This window comes from Cetorhinus maximus, chromosome 26 (assembly GCF_964194155.1).
Source record: "Cetorhinus maximus chromosome 26, sCetMax3.hap1.1, whole genome shotgun sequence".
Lineage (NCBI taxonomy): Eukaryota > Metazoa > Chordata > Chondrichthyes > Lamniformes > Cetorhinidae > Cetorhinus > Cetorhinus maximus.
Window position 1 is genome coordinate 1,567,918 of NC_135904.1, and position 22,066 is coordinate 1,589,983.

The 22,066-nt window shown below is 45.7% G+C and overlaps 1 protein-coding gene across 3 annotated transcripts in view; it reads right to left on the reverse strand.

Annotated features, from left to right (window-relative positions):
- The window catches only part of LOC144668207 (uncharacterized), a 106,035-nt gene that overhangs the window by 10,601 nt on the left and 73,368 nt on the right, over window positions 1-22,066 (reverse strand). For 2 of the 3 annotated variants that reach the window (XM_078529961.1, XM_078529959.1), the window contains exons 18-21: window positions 15,939-16,080; window positions 13,982-14,073; window positions 11,665-11,781; window positions 2,190-2,309 (exon numbers count right to left, since the gene is read on the reverse strand). In XM_078529961.1, coding sequence (XP_078386087.1) covers window positions 2,190-2,309; window positions 11,665-11,781; window positions 13,982-14,073; window positions 15,939-16,080 — 471 coding nt within the window. The remainder of the gene's footprint in view (window positions 1-2,189; window positions 2,310-11,664; window positions 11,782-13,981; window positions 14,074-15,938; window positions 16,081-22,066) is intronic. The other variant, XM_078529962.1, reaches the window with a different exon arrangement.

Below are 22,066 nucleotides of genomic sequence, written 5' to 3' on the forward strand. Positions count from 1 at the left end.
ACCTGCTGAGCATTTCCAGCATTTTCTGTTTTTATTTCGGATTTATGGTCTCTGGTTTTATACAGCTTCACACGTGGAAACATTTTTTCTACATTTACCTTATTTACCCTTCATAATTTTAAAGAACTCAATCAGGTTATCTCTCAGCCTTTTCTTTTTTTTAAGGGAAAAGAGGCTTAGCCTCTTATATTATACATATCTTCATCTGTTCATACTAAGCACACATGGCTCCATACAAGTACATTATAAGCTCATCTTACCACATATATACCATCTGATGCCATACAGTCGTATTACAAGCACACAGAATCCCAACAGCAATGCCATTTAATGATATTTAAAGGCTGAAAACATAGAATGGGTAGAGGATTCCAGCTGATTAAACAACCTTTATTCAACAATTCAGGGTTCTTTGCCTGAAACTTTTGTTCCTGAAAACACTTTGTTCAAACCAGTTGCAGATGTGTTAAGCATGGGATTATTTATGTGTTCACAAAAAAATAGGCATTAGGGCCATTGGCTTTGGGGGCTGGTGGGGTGGTGAGGGCGGGGGGGGGGGGGGGGGGGATGTGAGGTGGGGTGGGTGGGTGGGGAGGTGCTGAAAGATGATGTCATTGGCAGTTAGCAGAAGTGCTTCAATCTCAGTCAGTACTAACCCCCTTCATTTCTAATCGATGTCATTTCAAAGCTTGCTGTCCCCATACAACCTGCTGTGGACTGCGAACAAAAAACAAATGGATCATGAAAGAAAACCTTTTTTGTTACATGATGTTGGACTTCTCTTCTTTTGTCCTATTCTTAAGACATGAAAATCAAAGGGTAGATCGAATGCAGTCTTTAGTTAGAAGGCAGGCCATTAAATGACAGCAGATGCTGGTACAAGCCTTTCTTAAACAGTAAAGGAGATCCAATCTGGTAAATTGCCTTACAAACAGAGTCCAATAGCAGAATCATGGAAACTGCAATGCCATTACATACCAATTGGATGTTGCTTAAAAAAACTGATACTTAAAAGACTATGGCAGAATCCATCCTGCAAATGTTCACACTGCAGCCAATGCACCAGGTGCTGATCTAATTGGGTAAGGATGCCTGAGGTTTATCTATGCCCAATGTGCTTAGTGCACGCCCATGGCCAGCCAGTACATAGCACAATGTCAGTCTGTTCACACAGAGGATCATTGAGGACCATTGAAATGCTACACAATTAGGGGTTGTGGGGAGGTCTCCTCATACTACTGTGCACTTGAGCAGAGTTCCAGATGCTCAGTGCCTGTGTGGAAGGAGCACTGAAAAGAAAGCTAGCTGAAAAGGAAATTGACTCAAGAGTTCCCATGGCCTCCAGTGGCCAAACAAATGGGTTTGTTGTTCCACAAACTAGTTACACTGGCCAGAAATTGGTGACATCTGACAGTTGCCAGTCTTTCACTGATAAACATAGCATGTCTTGCACTATGTACTGGGAGTGTCATCAAATCATGCAAATAACCTGACCTTCCATTAGGAAAGATGTAAGTGCACTCAAGTGTAGATGCAGTCCAGGCCTCAGGAGCAGCAATCTCAATCACTAATGCTACATCAGGACTATATCATTGGTTTCTGTTGGTGGGTGGATCTTGAAAAAAATTGACCATTTGGCCTACTACAGTGGAATCGGAATGCTTTCTTAAGGGTGCAGGTGACAAAAATTCAGAGCATTCAATTTTATTTGCATTGAGACTTCTCTTTACTGTTAGTTTAAGAAAATGAAAGAGAATAACTCTGAATTTGTCCTGTTGTTCATCAGGCTGGGAGGGTGAGCTACTGAGTCTTGCACCCCTAGAGTGGGAGGAGATAAAGCTATCATTACTCGCTTTAAGTAAGTAACATAGAATTGATAATCAGTGCCAAAGCTTCTATATTGGTTATTTTGAGGTGCGGTGTCTCCTAAGGAATGGGTCTTCAAAACAATTCTATATGGTATCCTTCCAGCTATTCATCTCTTAAGACCCTTTATAGTTCATGTTTGTTTTTACTGATTTTGCAATTCAAGGGAGAAGGGATTTACACCTGACTCTGAAGTAAGTGGTTTCCCTGTTGGGTTATGGCCAGGTCGGGAAGATTTGGTCCTGCGGCCCACATGGACTAACCTAAGGATGGTCATTCGTGGTAACTCACTTGGCCAGGTGGCTTCAGATAAGAGTGCTCACCTTCAGCAACTGCTGCTGGAGCTGCTGCATTACATCAGAGTTCTGTTTCAGAAGCTGTTTCTGCTCTTTTAGCTCCTTGTAAAGCTTGTCTATCTCTGTCTGAAGTCTGGCTTCTCGCTCCTATGGAAAAGAACAGGTAGTACTGATGAGCAAATTCTGACTGTACAATGCATTACCAATTCAACAACCAAGTCTCAGAATAAGAAACCATGTACAAAGAACAAAGAAAAGTACAGCACAGGAACAGGCCCTTCGGCCCTCCAAGCCTGCGCCGATCATATTGCCCGTCAACTAAAACATTTTGCACTTCCAGGGTCCGTATCCCTCTATTCCCATCCTATTTATGTATTTGACAAGCTGCCTCTTAAACACCACTATCATACCTGCTTCCACCACCTCCTCTGGCAGCGAATTCCAAACACTCACTACCCTCTGCATAAAAAACTTGCCCCGCACATCACCTTTGTAGTTTTCTCCTCTCACCTTAAATTTATGTCCCCTAGTAATTGACTCTTCCACCCTGGGAAAAAGCTTCTGACTATCTACTCTGTCCATGCCACTCATAATTTTGTAAACTTCTATCAAGTCGCCCCTCAATCTCCGTCACTCTAGTGAGAACAATCCGAGTTTCTCCAACCTCTCCTCATAGCTAATAACCTCCAGACCAGGCAGCATCCTGGTAAACCTCCTCTGCACCCTCTCCAATGCCTCCATATCCTTCTGGTAATGTGGTGACCAGAATTGCACGCAATATTCCAAGTGTGGCCTAACCAAGGTTCTATACAGCTGCAGCATGACTTCCCAGTTTTTATACTCAATACCCCTGCCAATGAAGGCAAGCATGCCATATGCCTTCCTGACTACCTTATCCACCTGCGTTGCCACTCTCAGTGACCTGTGGACCTGTACACCCAGATCCCTCTGCCCGTCAATGCACTTAAGGGTTCTGCCATTTATTGTATAATTCCTGCCTGTATTAGACTTTCCAAAATGCATTACCTCGCATTTGTCCGGATTAAATTCCATCTGCCATTTCTCCGCCTAAGTCTCCAACCGATCTATATCCCGTTGTATCCTTTGACAATCCTCTTCACTATCTGCAACTCCTCCAACCTTAGTGTCATCTGCAAACTTACTAATTAGCCCAGTTACATTTTCCTCTAAATCATTTATGTATGCTACAAACAGCAAAGGTCCCAGCACTGATCCCTGCGGAACTCCACTAGTCACAGCTCTCCATTCAGAAAAGCACCCTTCCACTGTTACCCTCTGTCTCCTATGGCCAAGCCAATTCTGTATCCATCTTGCCAGCTCACCTCTGATCCCGTGCGACTTTACCTTCTGTACCAGACTGCCATGAGGGACCTTGTCAAAGGCCTTACTGAAATCCATCTGGATAACATCCACTGCCCTTCCATCGTCGATCATCTTTGTCACTTTCTCGAAAAACTCGATCAAGTTAGTGAGACACGACCTCCCCTTCACAAAACCATGCTGCCTTTCAGCAATATGCCCATTTGCTTCCAAATGGTAGTAAATCCTGTCACAAAGAATCTTCTCCAATAATTTCCCTACCACTGACGTAAGGCTCACCGGCCTGTAATTTCCTGGATTATCCCTGCTACCCTTCTTAAACAATGGAACAACATTGGCCATTCTCCAGTCCTCTGGGACCTCACCCGTAGCCAGTGAGGATACAAAGATTTCTGTCAAGGCCCCAGCAATCTCTTCCCTTGCCTCCCTCAGTACTCTGGGGTAGATCCCATCTGGCCCAGGGGACTTATCCACTTTAATATTCTTCAAGACGCCTAACACCTCCTCTTTTTTGATCTCAACATGATCCAGGCTATCTACACACTCTTCCCTAGACAAATCGACCGCTAAGTCCTTCTCTTTGGTGAATACTGATGAGAAGTATTCATTTAGTATCTCTCCCATTTCTTCTGGCTCCACACACAGATTCCCACCTCTGTCCCTGAGTGGACCTACCCTTTCCCTGGCTACCCTCTTGCTTTTTACATATGTATAAAAGGCCTTGGGATTTTCCTTGATCCTGGTTGCCAGTGACTTTTCATGACCCCTTTTAGCCCTGCTGACTCCTTGCTTAAGTTTATTCCTACTTTCTTTATATTCTCCACGGGCTTCATCTGTTCCCAGCCTTCTAGCCCTTACGAATGCTTCCCTTTTCTTTTTGACTAATCTCACAATATCCTTCATTATCCAAGGTTCCTGAAACTTGCCATGCTTATCCTTCATCCTAGCAGGAACATGCCGGTCCTGAATTCTTATCAACTGACGTTTGAAAGCCCCCCACATGTCAGTTGTTGATTTGCCCTCAAACATCCGCCTTCAGTCTAGATTCCTCAGTTCCAGCCTAATATTGTTATAATTAGCCTTCCCCCAATTAAGCACCTTAACCATCCAAACCCCTAGCACTAAGTGATTCCCAGTCGATATAGGGAAAGTTAAAATCACCCACCATAACAACCCTATTGCTTTTACATCTTTCCAAAATCTGCCTACATAACTGTTCCTCAATCTCCCGCCGGCAATTGGGAGGCCTATAGTAAACCCCCAACATTGTGACTGCACCCTTCCTATTCCGGAGCTCTACCCATATTGCCTCGCTGCATGAGCCCAACGAGGTCTAAACTATCACGTGTAAAGACAGCCACTGATATCTGCTATGTAATTAGAACTGATTACAGTGCTAGGTGGCTACATTGGTTCCAAACAAAGTTACTAGGTTAATACATTTCCATTCCTTTCAGTTTTATCCCCATTTTCTCCCTCCTCACCATGTTGGGTACATTTTCATAGGTGCCAAAACCTTCCTGATATCTCTCTCAAGCAACTATGCTTCATGCACAAGCCCAGATAGTCAACTAGCTATTCCAGTTGGGGAGACAGTTTATACAAACAACTACCAGTGAATGGTCATGTACAATCCAAGCACAGCAAGGCCAGGTGTTGTGTGCCAACCTTCTACCCTGTCCTTCTGAAAGAAAATTCTTGGATCCGCTAATTCAGTTTACATCAAGGATTGAATTTGGGAGCTTTCTGGTCTGTTGAGCTCCATACGGACTGAGCAATTAGGCAGCTCTGTTAATTAACATCTTTAAAAAAGAGCTGAATGGACAGATTGCTACTGCTATGACTAAGGACAGAAATAACTGAATTTGCTACAGAAGACCATCTCTTCCATCAGGTTGCTATCACAGGAGTGCCAGTTATGGAATGATATGTGACATTGGCAGTGAACTGGGCACAATACAATGTTGACATCAAGTTGGGCATTGTTGTATGATGCCAGCTGCAAACTCAACACAGTTCGAAACCAAGGGTAAATTGAACTCATCACACACAGCATGCCAAACAGGGTTAACTGGACATTGCTTAGATTAGGATCTAAGAAAATGTTGATGAGAGAAGGTCAAAGGTCAAAGGCTCTTTCGCACTCCAGAAAGTAACGGTTCAGATTGGTTGCTTTGTGTTGCTGCATTCTCCAAAGCGGAATAAAAGCAGGACATTGAAAGAGTCCCTTTCATTGTTGCTATATTATTCAAGTCTTTGTTTGGAGCTTTTTTCCCTAACTCCTGTCTCCCCTTTTTTTCCCCTCTGCTCCTTTCTGTAATAGAATACCACGCAGCTGTAAATGGGAGCTGTCGTTGGAATTGTTCTCTCTGTTTCTCTGGATCATTTTAACTCCTTTTGGTCTTTCTTCAGCAGTGCTCAAGAGTGTCATCAGAATACAGCCAATCAGTAATGATAGCTGTGTTCATTGACCCTTAGCCAGAGCTCAGTGACCCTCACATCAAACTCTGAATCAAAGCCTGCTCCAACCCCCTGTGAATCCTACAGCTCCGCTCACTAATGATCTCATTTGTGCAAAAGGTTTTGTTTTCCGTTCCTAAAAGCATTTATTTTAAACTCTAAACTGCTTGCTATCATTAATTTGAAATGTTTTCACTAATTAATAATACACACTTAGATCTGGCTGTAAATATTTATGTGATGTTAATTTGGTGAGAAAATTTTAATCTCCAATTTTCTTCCAGGTTTCTTGGTGCCTGTTAAGATCTCATTAGCCAGCAGCTGGAGCCTCAGTTATCTGATTTCAGCTTCACTGCGCTGTAAAACGTGTAGTATAACTGCAGCCGAAATGGTGTGAGGTTCTGATTTAGTGAGTGAAAGCATATCTGGGAGGCATATCTCAGCATAATTGCATCCAGCACAAATCCATCTCTTTAAACTTTCATTTTTGCTGGATTGCTCTTAATGTCTTTTTTTTTGGTGGTGGTGGAGGGGGCAGGGTGCAGTGTGCTGGGGCAAGATTTCTTCTATGCCTATAAACAATGGGTTTACGATTTCATTACACACAGCTCACAGAAGGAATCTCCTCCAAGTACCAGTAAAGAGCTGATAGGACAGCCAACGTTTAGGGACCAACCTCACCGCATGTTCCTAATTTGAGCGCAGCATGAGTTAGGCAATATAATCTGATGCTGCCACCATTCTCAACTTGTACGGCTGTCAAATCTGATTTCTATCCTCACACCCAAATCAAAGGGTACTTTTAAAGAGGGTGACACCATGGGACAGCTAATGTTACAGTGGTGGAGTTTAGGATTGTGCCTGAAATTTCCCATATGGTGTACTTTTGATACTGCCTGTGATAACATGGGGGAGTCACAGAACAGAAACCCAAAGTGTTTCACATTAAGGGGAAAAGTAAATTATTTTCTGTTAGATAACCGATTACATGGCAGCATTGGTAAGGCCAATCAGTAAAACTCTACTACTATATTCCACCAATCTAGACGGGTGTAAACACAGAGGAATGTGGTCATAATCTGTTAATCTTGTATATCTGAGATTTTCCGATCAGGAATTAGGCTCTTTTGTCTCAAAGTTGTTGGCCTTCGGTAGCACTCTCACCTGAGTCAGAAGGTTGTGTGTTGAAGTCCTGGCCCAGGACTTGAGCACATAATCTCAATTGACACTCAAGTGCAATACTGAGGGATGTCAGAATTTGGATGAAATGTTAAACAGAGGCCTTTTTTTGTCCTTCAGATGGACATAAAAGATCCAATGGCACTATTCAAAGAAGAGCAGGAGAGTTTTGCTGATGTCCTGGCCAATATTTACCCCTCAACCAACTCCACAGTTTAATTACCCAGTTACATCTTATTGCTGTTTTTGTGACCTTGCTCTGTGTCAATTGGTTGCTACATTTCCCTTTGCACGAACAGTTGGCACCCTTATGTGAAACACATTTGTATAGTGTGCGGTTGTGAAAGGCACTGCATAAATGCAAGTTCTTTCATTCTATCAAAGCCCACCTTGTGCTCGTGTTTTCCATGACAGCGGTGGGGATGAGGTCATAGCAGCATCGATAGTGGTAGTTAAAGTCCTTTGTTAAAACTCCAGGCACCATAAATAATACAAGTCTTTCTCTGCCATGCTAAATGCTGAGATAGCGCTACTTCCATGCTGTCTGCCCCGCATGCCTATGTGCTCTCTCATGCTCTTGAATCCAACAGCTGTTATCCTGTATGTAGCTCATGACGAACTCTCTGATGTCCTGCACGTAACTTAGGCACCCGCTTTCTGATATTTTATACCTACTCTATTGAGGATCTTTAATTCACGTTGATGCTATAAAGGCTGCCTTCTGATATTTTTTTTAAACCAGGTTTGTACCATCAGATATTCCAGAACAGTTTCAGGCAAAGCTACGCACCCAATCAACTTTACAAAAACACCCAGTTGCATTAATTATTCCCGTTAAGGTTTAGTCACCAGGCCATGGCTGTTTATATTTTTGTCTAAGTTCTTCATTCTCATTAATTGTAAAGATTCCAGATACCCGGGTGGTTTCAAATGAGCAATCCTTTTCAGTCTGGCAATGACTGTTTGCAAAAGTAACAAAGACATGGTTGACACATTTGTCCAGTTCTATTGTCCATTATTCAGTGGAGTTAAGTTATTGAATTCCTTTACAGATGGAGGAATGTGTTAAATATAATCAGCGACACCAGCAAGGCTATTGTCTTTAAATAGCAATTTACTTTCAATTTTAATTATGTTGTCACATTGACATACTGCATGGTGTTATGCCTTAAACTATGTTAATTTACCAGCATATCTCTATAAATAACTATCAATTCTGTTGGTACTTTGACAGAAGTTTTTATATTTTTTTAAAAAGTGCAAATATCAGCAGACTAACAGGTCCCAAACTTCATTATTTGCAAAACATGACAATAATTTGGAATAAATTGGAAGACTGAGAAGACAGGATGGCTGGGGGCATCAAATAGCAACAATAGCCCAAAGAGATCCAGGCTCTCTAAAATATTTGTAGTCAATTGTAAACAGAGCTTGGACCTCTGTGCTGTGCATTGAAGGTTCTGTCGAAGAATCCAGCTAGAGTACAATGGTTAAATTTGTTATTTCCTGCAGCTGAGGCAGAGAGAATAGATAGCGTATGGACCTTACTAGCTCCTCTTGTGGACTCATGAATATTTCACAAGCCTGCCTGATACTTGTGCACCTTTTATAGTCTTCAGAGCTGAAAGATAATTTTCTTCTTCCAATACCCATTCCAGGGTACTTCATTATTTGCAGCCTCAGGTTCAACTGGTGTCTTGGTTAGGTTATCTACACTACATCCAACTTTAAAAGGAGCATTAGTTTGACCTAATTGATAAATACTGGCTTGAGTCAGCAAGTTGTGGGTTCAAGCCACAGTCCCCCATTTACGCACATGATCTCGGCTTTTCCTTCAGTTCAGTGCTAAGAGAATTGCTGGAGTTGTTATACTTTGGATGGATTATTAAACTAAAGTCTCACCTTCCTGTTAAAGATTCCACGTGCTATTTGAAGAACAGAGAGTTCTTGTGGTGTCCTGGCCAACATTTTTTCCACAATTAATAAATCCATTTTGTCACTCATCTTATTGTTGTTTGTGGGATCTTGCTCCACACAAAATGACTGCCTGTTTGTCTGTAACTGTGACCATATATTGTGACGGAATCTGTGGCTTACGGAGTCTGACTGAGCGGCGCTGATGTGACAGAGGTGCTGGAAATTTGGGAGATGCATCAGAGGAGGCTCCTGGAGAGCGGAGTGGGTATCGCCTAATGGCTGGAGCAGGCCCAGGGGGACCAACCAGAGTTAAGCCAGGCCAGAGGCCACGAGGAGACTAAGAGGGCAGCGGCTTGAGTGTGGGGCTGAGCAGAGAACCAGAGTCTGACCCAGGGGTGCAGGGGGCCAAAGTTGGGCCACTGGACTCCCAGCTTCAGCCAGAGTGCACGCATGGTCATCACCTCTTCTCACATGACCCCAGCTGGGTGGAAATGGCAGGATTTTTGGGTCGTTGGGCGGGTGTGGCTGCCGGGCCCGAGAGTGGCGGAGAAACGGCCCGCTGCCCGTGATCAGCCCCCATTAACGGGCAGCCAGCGTGAAACGGGCGCTGAAAGGCTCAGCACTGCCGGGGTGGGGGCGGGAGGAGGGTGAGCACTGAAGTCTGCACAGGAGCCGGGGAGTGCGCAATGAAAGCTCCCTGAAGGCAGAGAGCTGCCTCCGGGAGCTGAAGAATTTTAAAATCAGAAATAAAGATTTGGAAATCCTGAAACAAATGTCTCCCACACAGGACTTCCTCACATAAACATATACACAGTAAAAATTATAAACATAAACATATACACAGTAAAAATTATGTCAAAACATTTTTATTTAAAAAAAAATTAATGTCAGAAACCTCATCCCACCCTTGGATGAGGTTTCCTCAAAAATGCAAAGGCTGCCTGACCAATTCGCCCGCCCAAAAACTGTAAGGTTGGACGGGCAGTGAAAAATCTCTCTTAATTAATACTTTAATGACCTTAATAGGCCTTTTAATTGTCAGTGGGCAGCTGATAGCTGAGCCCAGCAGCACCAGAACTCAGTAGTGGCCACTGCTGGGACTACAATCAGTCCCAAGAAGAAGATCATGGTGTCCGGACTCAACGGTGAGTCCCAGAGTTTTTGGGCGGGGAGGGATTGTGGACCATAAGGAAGTAGTTGGGGTGCTTGGGTTTTGGAGGATGGGGTGGGAGGCACAAAGGAGGTTTACCATCACAGGGAGCAAAGAAGGTACCCCCTTCCTTTCTGCCTTTTCATCTCAGATGGTGATAAAACAGGCTGGCCCCTGTCCTCCTGACGTCCACTGTCCAGTGGAGGCAGAATTAGGCCCTCAAGTGCGCCTGCCGTGGTCGGGGGAGAGGGCTATAAAATTCCCCCAAGATTGCTAGCGCTGCTTCTGTTACGTTAAAGCAACTAAATGACCAGGATTGGCACGAGGTCATTGATGCTGGTTTGGATAAAGGTGATTCTGGTGGATCCACACCATCAATGCCAATGGAGCAGAGTTGAGAAGGTTCTGGACCAGTATATCCATTTTGTTGAAGACTGTACCTGTGGGACTTGGGTTGAGTGGGAGCTGCTGTCAGATGAGAATCAATGGCTAAAAAATAGAGGCTGGAATTCTACCTGAGGAAGCTCAGAATCCTGAAGGACTTTGTGGCTGAGATTGGTGCCACATCTGCTGATAAATCTGTGAGTTCTATCTTTGTTGCATCTGCAATTTAATGCGTAATTTATAATTTATATTAACCATGATTTGCCTGTTCATTCATATTCAATTTATGTTGATTTGCACCTGATTGTTAAAGTAAAAGTTATAAAAAAGGTGAAACCTTGTACATTGTTTTTTCATAGGGTTCGTTTGGTAAATTTGGTCCCTTTGGTTTGATGTTCTCCATGGGGATCACAACAATATCAAAATATTGGATGCCAAGTGCTTTGAGAGATCCTGAGGGATGCGAGACAGTAAGTTTGTTCTTGCTGAGAATCCCATAGCCCTCAATGTATTATCCTGCAGTTTTTTTAAGACACTATTAAAACTCTGATGGTTTGGTGGATAAAAGCACATCCTATTGTGGGACTGAGTGATGCGAAATAACAGGCCTAGTCTGAATTGAGTTACCTGGCCTTCACCAAGCCAGCAGTTTGTATATTGATGTTCTCCTCAGTGCCTTTAGACTATTCTTGACTATTGCATGCCAAATAATAGCAGGATTCTCTAGTTAAACATCACTAGGCTCACACATGAATGGGTTACTAGAGGACTGCCAGCTCCAGCAGAACAACAGTCCAACAGTAGTCAACACCTTTGAGCATAGCGTGAATTGGTTTTGTTCCATTGGTAATGGCCACCGAGTTCAAAGCCAACTGGGGAGACAGGCAGAGGAGTGGTACAGGTTGGTTTTATTGTACTAAAAGCAACCAGTTATCTGAAAGGCTCCCCATGGCAAGTTTCAAGAGGACCAGCTCCAGTCCAGTTTTGCTGTGTCTCCATAGGACCTGCACATATGGTTCCTATATTAGTGGCATCAAACCCAGGACCTATGACAGAAAGCGATGCTCATACCAGTGCTAGACGTTCCTGTTCCTCCAGGAGATGCAGGCTAGCACGGTTTTCCTCCTGTGGCTGTATTCTGCCTTCAATCCTCTGTTTCCCCTTTGTCTCTCTGGCCAACTCAGCATCCTATTGAGGAGAGAAAACAGGAATTATTGCTCATCCGCCATTCGAAATGTTATATTCAAATCTCGAATCTTTTTGTGACTTAATGTCAGGATCTAAATTCATTACAATCCCTACTCCACGGCATTTAAGAAATAATTGCAAAACTATTTATACTGCCAAGTGGACATGACAGCAACAATGACAAGAAAGAGACAACTGTGCACGTGCCTGAATTTAATAAAGTGGTTTTCTGATTGCTGTGCACTTTCTCTGCTGCCTGGGAAGGACTGCACAGCAATCAGAAAACAGCACAGCCTGCCCATGGATAGGAGAACAGGAGCCAGTCCCTCTGTAGGTTGGCCGGTACTGGAATAAAATGACAAAAAAGCTGTCAATCATGGAAAGGAAGCTGACACCTTTACCTGGATTTGATTACTCCAGTCCCATACGAGGGGCTGAATATTGCTGTCAGTGTGCGGGGGCGGGCCTGACATGCTGGCGTGTAAAATGACACACGATGACGTCAGGCGTGCATCCCGGCGTCATCGCATGTCATTTCGATATTTTGTTTGGCGGGCGCGCGCCAGAGGCGGCTGTGCACCCACCGAACTGTCAACGGCCTATTAAGGCCATTAAAAAAGCAATTAAACTTGTTAAGAACACTGCCCGTCCAACCTTAAGGTTGGTGGGGCAGGCGAAGAGCCCAAGAGGCCTTCACGTTATTCAGGGAACCTCATCCACGGGCGGGATGAGGTTTCTTGAAGGTTTTATAAAATAATTAAATAAAATTTCCAAACTTCACAAACATGTCCCAGCTCATGTGACACCTGTGACACGTAGGAATGACACAGTCACATGATGGGACATGTTTAAATACATTTTTACTTTATTTATTGAAAACTTTTATAATCCATTCAATCTCCCTGAGGTAGCTCCGTGCCTCACGGAGATTGCTGCGCTCTTTCGCACATGAGCGCAGGCCCCGACTCTCCCTCCTCCCCCCACCTGCACAGGTAGCGCTGAGCACTACTGGCCCACGTGTTACGCTGGGCGGGCCCTAATTGGCCCACCCACGTAAAACGGCAGCGCGCTCCCGATCGCGGGCGACGATCAGCTCTGTGCCCCCCTTGCCTGCTCCCGCCCAACCCGCCCACCATAGGAAAAATTCTCCCCTAGGCGTTTGGCTCATGGTGCTTTCTGAAGTTGCCCAGAAGGCACTCAGTTGTAATTGCTGAGAAACAAGAATGCATCCCACCAACTCGTTCTCAGTAAGACTAGGACAGAGCACTAAAAGGAAGGCTTCAAAGATCTACATTTATACAGGACCTTTCATAAGGTTAGGAAATCACTGCTGTAATAAAAGAAATATGCTGGCCAATTTGCACACAGCAAGCTCGCACAATCAGCAATGTGATCCTGATTAGATAATCTGTTTTACTAATGTTATTTGAGGGGTAAATATTGGTCAGGACATGAGGGAGAATTTCCCTGTCCTTCTTTGAATAATGCCATGCCATATAGCTATCTGAAAGGACAAACTTTGATTGGTTTATTGCCCAATCTGAAAGACTGCACCTCTGACACTGCAGCACTCTCTCAGTACTGCACTAAATGTGCCTTTGCCAGTGTTGCCCACAGTCCTAGAACAAGTAATTAAAAATTCATTCACATTTGCTGCCAGCGGTTCAGCTGCCTTTGCGGAGAGCTCCAACTGAGGTGGGTCTCCTTTTCCCCTCTGTCATCAGTAGTGGTGCCGACATCAGTGCTGCTGGTGGAGATAGCACTGCACTGTAAAAGGGCCATGATTTCTACTTGGATCCCACGATATAGGGAGCTGATAAACATCTATCCCATTGCATCATGTGCTTAATAATGAACTATTCACGGTAATGCAAGTTCTGGTCTGGGGCTGGATCAAATGAGAGCCATCACTGAGTTTGCAGCTGGCTGGATAATGATGTTTTGAACAAATAGAACAGTGCTATTCACATGACTGTCAGAAGCCTTTTAAAAATAACATCCCTTTAACAAAGGGGATTAAAATACACTTTGCTTAATTAATATTCTATTAAGACTTCATACATATGCAAATTTTCATTCAATTAAATCACAATTAAAGTGTAATTCTGTAGAGTAGATTTAAAGAGGAGCTCATTTTCTCTGACCTGGAGCTAATTAAACTGGACTGATAAGAACATGATGAGGCTGGAAATGACCAAACCTTGTTCTTTGAAAGAGGCGGGGTGGTGAGAACAGGGTGATAATAATGCTTGGAGCTTTTCACAGCAGAAGCTTCTGAGTTCATCCAAGTTGCTAGGTAAAGAAGAAAAACATTAGATAAGAGAAGGTTAAGGGGGGAGTTAATAAGATGATCAAAACTATGAGGGGTTTTGATAAATAAGATAGGGAGAAATTATTCCCACTACAGGGCGTTGGCTACCAGAAGACACAGGTTTACAATAATTGGCAGATGTCTGGATATGGTGCCTGATAGGATGGACAAAGCAGATTCAATAGTAGCCTTCAAAAGTGAATAGGGTATATATTCGAAACGAAATCATTTGTGGGGCTATGGGGAAAAATCAGGGGAATGAGTCTAATTGGATAGCTCTTTCAAAGAGCTAGCACAGGCATGATGGGTTGAATGGTCTCCTTCTGCACTACATGATTCTGCAACAGCAGTGCCCCAGGTACTGACCACCCATAAGACTTCCTCCCAAGCCAGTTCGGTCTGTTGGTTCGGCCTCCTTCTCCCACCCTCTGGGTAGAGGATGCCCCTCCTGGCCTCCACTTCATTCAGCAGGACTTGCGCTGAATCTGGGGGCCGGAGCTCCCTGTGATCAGCGGGACATCTCCTCCTTAAACGGTGGCTAGGTTGAAGTCTGGACGCCTTTTAAATACGGTGCACGGATATGACAGTGGGGCATGTGCCATCCAGCCCGACCAACCATGCAAAACAGTGGGAAATCCTTGACTGCATAATTAATGAGGCTGGCATTGCGCGATACGGTGCCAATTCCCACCGGCCTCCATGATGGAAAACACTCCCCGTCCCTGCCCCCACCACAGGACTTAGTCCTGGAATTGGAAAACTCTGGCCCTGACATCTGGGTTCCATTGTTCAAGGTTTCTAAATACTTATTGAGAAAGCAGATTACATCAGGGCCAATTAACAGCACTTAGTCCGGACCAAATAAAGTAAATTTTGTTTGAGCCTTGAGTGGCAGCATCAGCAATGTTATTGTAACTTCCAAGTTGCCTCCCAACACTAAATGTGATTTCATAACCAGCAGTACCATGTATATAGGGGCCTTACTCCCAGATTTCCTGGGGCGTTATATTTAATCAAAAGGAAGCCTCAAGTTACAAATTGAAATTGTGAAGGATTGAGATGTTAAATAGAGATCTCTGTATTAATTAGCCCATGAGAGCATTTTGGGTTCTTAATTGGACTCTGTTGCTGTTATATATTGACTGGAATCTCCAAGGAAATTGGGCCAGTGAGGAGGAGTACTGTCTGCTGTAGCATCAAATTATATAGATCAGAAAATCCCAGGCCCAGTTTCTCTTTGGTGCTGAGTTATCTGATCTCTAGTGGGTCACTCCATTGCCCTCAGTGCTCCTCGTGACCTTAAAGGTGACCTTAAATACCAGGACTCAGTCTAGAGGTGACTAATTATTCTTTCTGCTCATTAATTACATTTAATGCAGCCAAACCCAGAAACTATTCCTGCAGATTTTTCCCCCTTATTAAGAAGCAGTGCCCTCACTCAGGACAGGAAACTTATCTTTCCAAAGCATCTTACACCAGCCAAATTAAATGATGATATTTTTTCCTGCTATAAGTTAATAAACATGGACATTGACCATTGAAGAAACACAAAATTCATGTCTCCTAGATTAAATCATTCTGATAGGAACTCATTTGTCTTGGAAGACCTCGTAAAGGACCACTGTCCAAAACAGTGTTATGCCTAATGAAGGCATCCAGGACGAGCCCTTTGAGATCAACAGAAACAAATCAACATGGTTAAAATTAAGAGTCTTGTCTGTAATGGCATGTTTGATCAAGTGTGGCTGCAGATCTCATAGGGCTAAGATTCTCATATCTCAATGTGCATGTCCCAACTTTAATCCTTGTCTATTCAATCACACAATAATCTTCATCAACACCACACCTCTATTCTTTGTGTGCCCTCTGCCCAAACGTAGTCTGTTAAGTGATCTCTGGTTTCCAGTTCCTGGAGTTTTCAGCATTCCTGATTTCCATGGAGAAGCAGAGACACTTCCATCACAAGGCCTGACTGGATTGGTGGAGCCCTGTGTACAGGTAGGAAGATAACTTGTTACGGGCAGAAAAACCCAAAAACCAAACACAATAATGTGCATTCTGTATAGTAACAGTTTGTGGGTGTGGCAGATATTGTTGCTGCTGCAGTCCAAACTTAGTAAGATGTTGTTGAAGCTTTCCCTAAACTATTACATGCCCCTTTCAGGCCTCATTGCTTTTATCCTAATCACAGTTCAGAGAGACTGCCCACTGAAATGGAGAAAATTAACCAAAGTCACCCTTCTCCAGTCAGCAATAACATCAAGGCATTGGTAAGCATTGTTCAATCTTAAAAAAAGATCATAAACAATGAGATAGTACCAGGAAAATAGTTCAAGTTGTTTTACAATTTTATAAGATTGTTATGCTTTGGAACTGTGTCTTTAATTTAAAGTAAAATGAAGGGGGTCATGTGGCCTGTTCTGAAGTCTCCTTGACAACAGGCCTGGGCAATTAAAGATCAAAGGGAGGCCCAGATTATGTTACTGGGACAATAGTTTAAGGTGTTCATAGTTGGGGACTATGGTAGCAGCCTCTGAGTTAACAATGGGTAGACTCTGAGTTTTCCAAAGTCCCAGGAAGGTGTTGGGGTATTGGGTTGTAACCATCTGTGCTGTAAACTGTCCATTTACTTCTAAGATGACAGAAAGTTGAGGTCAAGAATAACTAATCAGCATTTCTATGTGGGTGCAAGGCTAATGTGTTTCACATTGCTGTGGGTAAGAGTGCAAAGGAAGCCATTTTTGAGATCAGGTTACAGGCTTCCCTGCAAATCAATGAATATCACAGACAGACAGTAGTTTTGTGTGGTCAGCAGAGAGAAGAGGCTGCTTGACTTTGCAAACTACCACAGCTGGATGTGGAGGGAGAAGGTCTCTAGTTGAAGAGATGCATCCTCCAGTCATCTAAGGATTCCAGGAGATTCATCCTGGCAATTCACCCTGGTGTGGTCAAAGGGGAAGAATCACGAGGACAACCTTTACTGTTGGTGATGAGTTTAGGAAACTCTCCGAAAACGAAGGGAAGTGCCTGGAGATGGTCACTCGAAATTACTACTCAGCGAAACGGCAAAATGCAAACCCATTGGGAGCAACAGTGGACTGTAATTCCATGGAGAGTACGGTGTGCGGTAAGTATTAAAGGGGAATGTTCCTTTCTGTGGTTTAAAGTATAAGTTGGCTACAAAGATGATGTTTAGTCAGGAGTGCTTTCTCTTTTGTTACAGCAAACGTCTTAAAATGTGAAAACTTGGCATTTCATTCTTTCAACTATTAAATGAAGTTTGAATTTCTTTTTAAAAGCTATCGGTCTCTGCAGCGATCGTAGCAGTCGTGAGGGCCGCAAATATGCACTCATGGCACTGAATCACTTTAAGTGAGAAAACATATTGGGGAATCAGGGCCTGAATTTTTCAGGGGGTGGGCGGACTCGGTGGGAGTGGTCATGTAGCCGATCAAGGCCCCCCCCAGCGTAATACGCGAGCGGTAGTGCTCAGCGCTACCTGTGCAGGCGGGGGGGGGAGGAGGGAGAGTCAGAGCCAGCGACTTGTGCGTGAAAGAGCGCAGCCACCTGCCTGAGGCACGGAGCTGAATTGATGTTGAAAAAATTAAATAAATGGTTAAAAATTTATTTAAACATGTGCCCTCATGTGTCACATGAGATGGGACATGTGTTTATATTTATGAAAATTTTTAAATTTAGTTAATAAAAGCTTCAGGAAACCTCATTCCGCTTGTGGATGAGATTTCCTAAAAAACGCGAAGGCCGCTTGGCCTTTTCGCCTGCTCATCAACTGGAAGGTTGGACAGGCAGCGTTTACAATGACCTTAGTCGCTTCCTTAATGGCTTTAACAGGCCGTTTACATATCGGTGGGAGCACAGCCGACTCTGGTGCCTGCCCGCCGAACGAAACATTGCGACTCAGCGCGATGACGTCGGAACGCATGCCCAACAACATCGCGCGTCATTTTGTGTGTCAGTGTGTCAGGCCCGCCCCCGCACGCCAACTGTAAATTCCTGCTCCAGGAGGACATCATTTCCGTGCATTTCCATTCTATACACAAGGGGCTGAATTTCCTGGCTGATGTGTGGGTGGCGGAGCCCGGACGTCAGCGCTTCAAATGTCACGTGAGCGTCCCGATGTCAGCGCGCGGCATTAATTAAAGGCCTGGTTAAGGCCCTTAACTTGGCAATTGACGCTGATTTTGAGGAGCCCGTGTGATCTTCGGCTCGGCGCACGGGTCGAACGGGCAGGCGGGTAAGTGATTTTTTAACAAACCTCATCCACCTCATGTGGGCTCAGAGAGGTTGTTCATGTTTTTTCTGATGTATTTAATGCAGAAAGTGTTTTAAACTTGCCTGTGTGATTGTTACCAGTTCAGATCGATTTCCATTATCTTTCTCTGTACTTTGAAGCTTCAGCTCAGCTCTCTGCAGACAGGAATCTTTATCGGGCCTGCAGCTTTCCGGAGGCCTCCATTTAGCCTGGGGATGGGTTCTGACATCTCCACTGGAGGCAGCTCCTCTGAGGAGGAAGGGAGGGATAGGATAAGGAGGAGGCCTGGGGTGGACAATCAGTCTCCAGGGGAGCCGCCTTTGGGAGGCCAGGTGCAGGCACAAGGGGCGCAGGGCCAAGAGGTTGTCCAAGGTGGAAGGGGCCGCAGAAGACGCCACTATCCTGCTGCCAGGGTTTACAGGCGGCGAAGCAGCTACCTCAATATGACTGAGGTGCAGTGCCGAAGGAGGCTCCGACTCTCAAGGGAGACAGTCAACTATATCTGTCAGATGATTGGCCCTGAGATCTCCCCTAACTCTGTGGGTGGACACCCCATGCCAGCGGCCCTGAAGGTCACAGTTGCCCTCCATTTCTATGCCTCTGGCTCCTTCCAGGGCTCGGTGGGTGATCTTTGCGGTGTCTCCCAATCAGCTGTCCACATTTGTGTCAAGCAGGTTACAGACGCTCTGTTCAGACGGGCATTGACCTTCATCCACTTCCGCTGTGACCAGGCAAGTCAGACACAGCGAGCCAGAGGCTTCGCGGCCATTTCTGGCTTCCCCCGTGTCCAGGGTGCTATAGACTGTACACATGTGGGCATCAAGGCGCCAGTAGGTGAGCCCGGTGCCTTCGTCAACAGGAAGGGCTTCCACTCCATGAACGTGCAGATAGTGTGTGATCACAGGATGCTGATTCTACAAGTCTGTGCAAGGTACCCAGGCAGCTCCCACGACGCCTACATCCTCAGACACTCCCAGGTGCCGGGTCTCTTCAGTTCTCCAGCCCGGCTGGATGGATGGCTGCTGGGTGACAAGGGCTATCCCCTCAGAAGGTGGCTCATGACCCCTCTCCGCCATCCAAGAACAGAAGCTGAGCAACGGTACAGTAGGAGCCAGGGCAGCACAAGGGCTGTGGTGGAGAGAGCCATCGGTCTTCTCAAGATGCGCTTCCATTGCCTGGACCGCTCAGGGGGCGCACTCCAGTACTCCCCAGATCGCGTCTCTCTGATAGTGGTAGCATCCTGCACTCTGCACAATCTTGCGCTGGAAAGGGGGGATGCAGTTGACGATGAAGACCTTGACGTATTACCACCTGTGGCCATTAGCGCTGTGAGGACTTGCAGGTCAGAGCGTAACCCAATCAGAAGAGTCTCAATCCGACTGAAGCCCCTCTCCATGAGAGTCGCCAATCTCTCAGTGGAGGAAGCCTGAAGCTCTGTCCTGAGGTTCATGCCATCACTTACACTCTGCCTGGACTCCTCCACCACAGAGACCAAATGAAGCACACCCTCATGCAACCCTGCCAGATGCTCCCGCGAATCCTGCTGCTTGTCCTGCAGCTGCTGCATTGGTGACATCTCCAGAGGCACATCATCACTGCCGGACTCAGCATGTGCCTGGTCCCCTGCAGTCCTCCGGCTGCTGGCAGCATTGGCACTCTCTGTCCGTGCCATCTCCTCCAGCGATTGTAAAGTGCCCTCTCCACTCTGCCCCGGGACACTAGCCAATGTTATATTCCCCACCGAAGTGTTTGTGGCTGCGCTGGTGCCTGGCTGGCTGAAATGATGTGCCGCAAGTTGCACATCTTGGCCCTCAGGTGTGGAGAGGGGGCTCTGGACGTGTCGGGGGCGGCCATGCGGTGGTGATGCTGAAATTAACAAGAAGGACAGTGCATCAGTTAGCGTTCAGTCAGTAACACCTTTCATCCCTTTCCCCCCCAGCCTCATAAATTGCTCACCCTTCAAGAACCTAAGGTGATGAACATTGGTGTGGTGGTAAATGGTCAAGAGGAGGCCCAAACATTACATGCGCATACAGACAGGCTGGTCAGATGGCCTAAGGATTGTCACATGGAATGTTATGTGGATAAGTGTTCAGTTAAGCACTTGGGCAAGACAAACAAGGTACGGGAATACATGAGTAATGGTGGGACCGTGGGATGTCAGGACGATTACAGGGACCTGGCTGGGCAGACCCGTTAAGGTAGCAGAACAGGAACATAAGGCGTTTAACAAGGTTGAAGCCAGACGAGGAATAGAATGTAGGAAAAGGGAGGTCATGTTGCAAGTGCAGAAAACGCTGTCAAGGCCACATCTGCACATCTGCATCCAGTTGTGACCTGCGCTTCATGGGAGGGATGGCATTGGAGTGGGGAGAGTGCAGATGTTCCTGACCTGGATACATGCTGGCCTGGAGAGTTGCAGTGATGAGGAAACATTGCAAACACTTGTGACATTTGCCATGGAGCACAGGAGATTGACAGGTCACATTATTGACCTTCAAACCGTTATGAGGGGCATAGACCGGGTGAAACAAGGCAACATTTCCCCTTGGCGCAGGGGTGACTAACATGGTGGCATTTATTTAAGTTGAGTGGCATGAGGTTGACAGGTGAGGTGCTGAGGACCTTTTGGACAGAGTAATGTGGGACTCTCTGCCTGATAGGGTGGTGGGGGTACAAACTCCCCTAAGATGCAAAACATCTTTGGCTGTGCAGCAGCGATGCCATGGCATGTTAGGCCATGGGGATAGTGGTCACAAATGGGATAAGACGACTTTGGAAGGTGCTAGAGATGCTCATCCTCAAGGGGCCGAGGGACCTTTGTGTATGACCCACACGTCTGACTGTATCAATCTGTGAATGAGCAGTGTTGCTGTATTAACGATTGCAGCAACCATCAGTGCTTTGGATGGTGGGGAGACAGAGTGGATGGGACTGTGGCCTTCAAATACCTGGCTGCTGGACCCCAGCCTCACTGACACCTGCCATCCTGGCCGCCTGCCTCCTCTCCAGCTCCATGACCTGCTCCTCATAGGTGATGAGGTGCTGCAGCACGGTGTGCCCACCACCAGTCCGCTGGCGCTCCCGCACATTGCTCTCAGTTTTTGCCTGCGGAACAGAGAAGAGGATTTATTGGAGCTGATCGCTCATGTACTCTGCACGCGCACGCCGCACCCCAACCACAGTGGCCCATCTGAGGCCTCCAGAGGCTCCTGTCCACACTACTGGTGATCAGTCCCCAGAAGATAGTACAGCTGGTCCCAACCCCCTCCCCCAACGGACACCTTGGACACATTCGGCGTCCATCACTTTGAATAACACACGGGTCTTAGCACCCATGGCAAGGTGGCGCAACTAGGTGCGGCACTGAGGCCAGCAGATGGCACTTGCCCAAAACACCTTGAGGCTCCCCTTCCACCATCTCATCACCATCAATAAGACATGTGTTGGAGTTCTGAGTATGTGTCTAGCTGCCTCCCCTGCAGGTTGCCCCCAGACTACTCAAATGCGACAAACACCAACATATGCTGCAGGGAGAACCCATCTTCTCCTCAACCACTAAGGCTGATGTAAGCATGGTCACTATCTGTTTGCCCACCCAGCGTGCGCCAAATGCCCAATGCAGTAACGACACTAAGACGTGGTGGGGGGGCCCCAAATGCTAAGGCTACCTCCTGGGTCAAATGGCCAAGGCTGACATG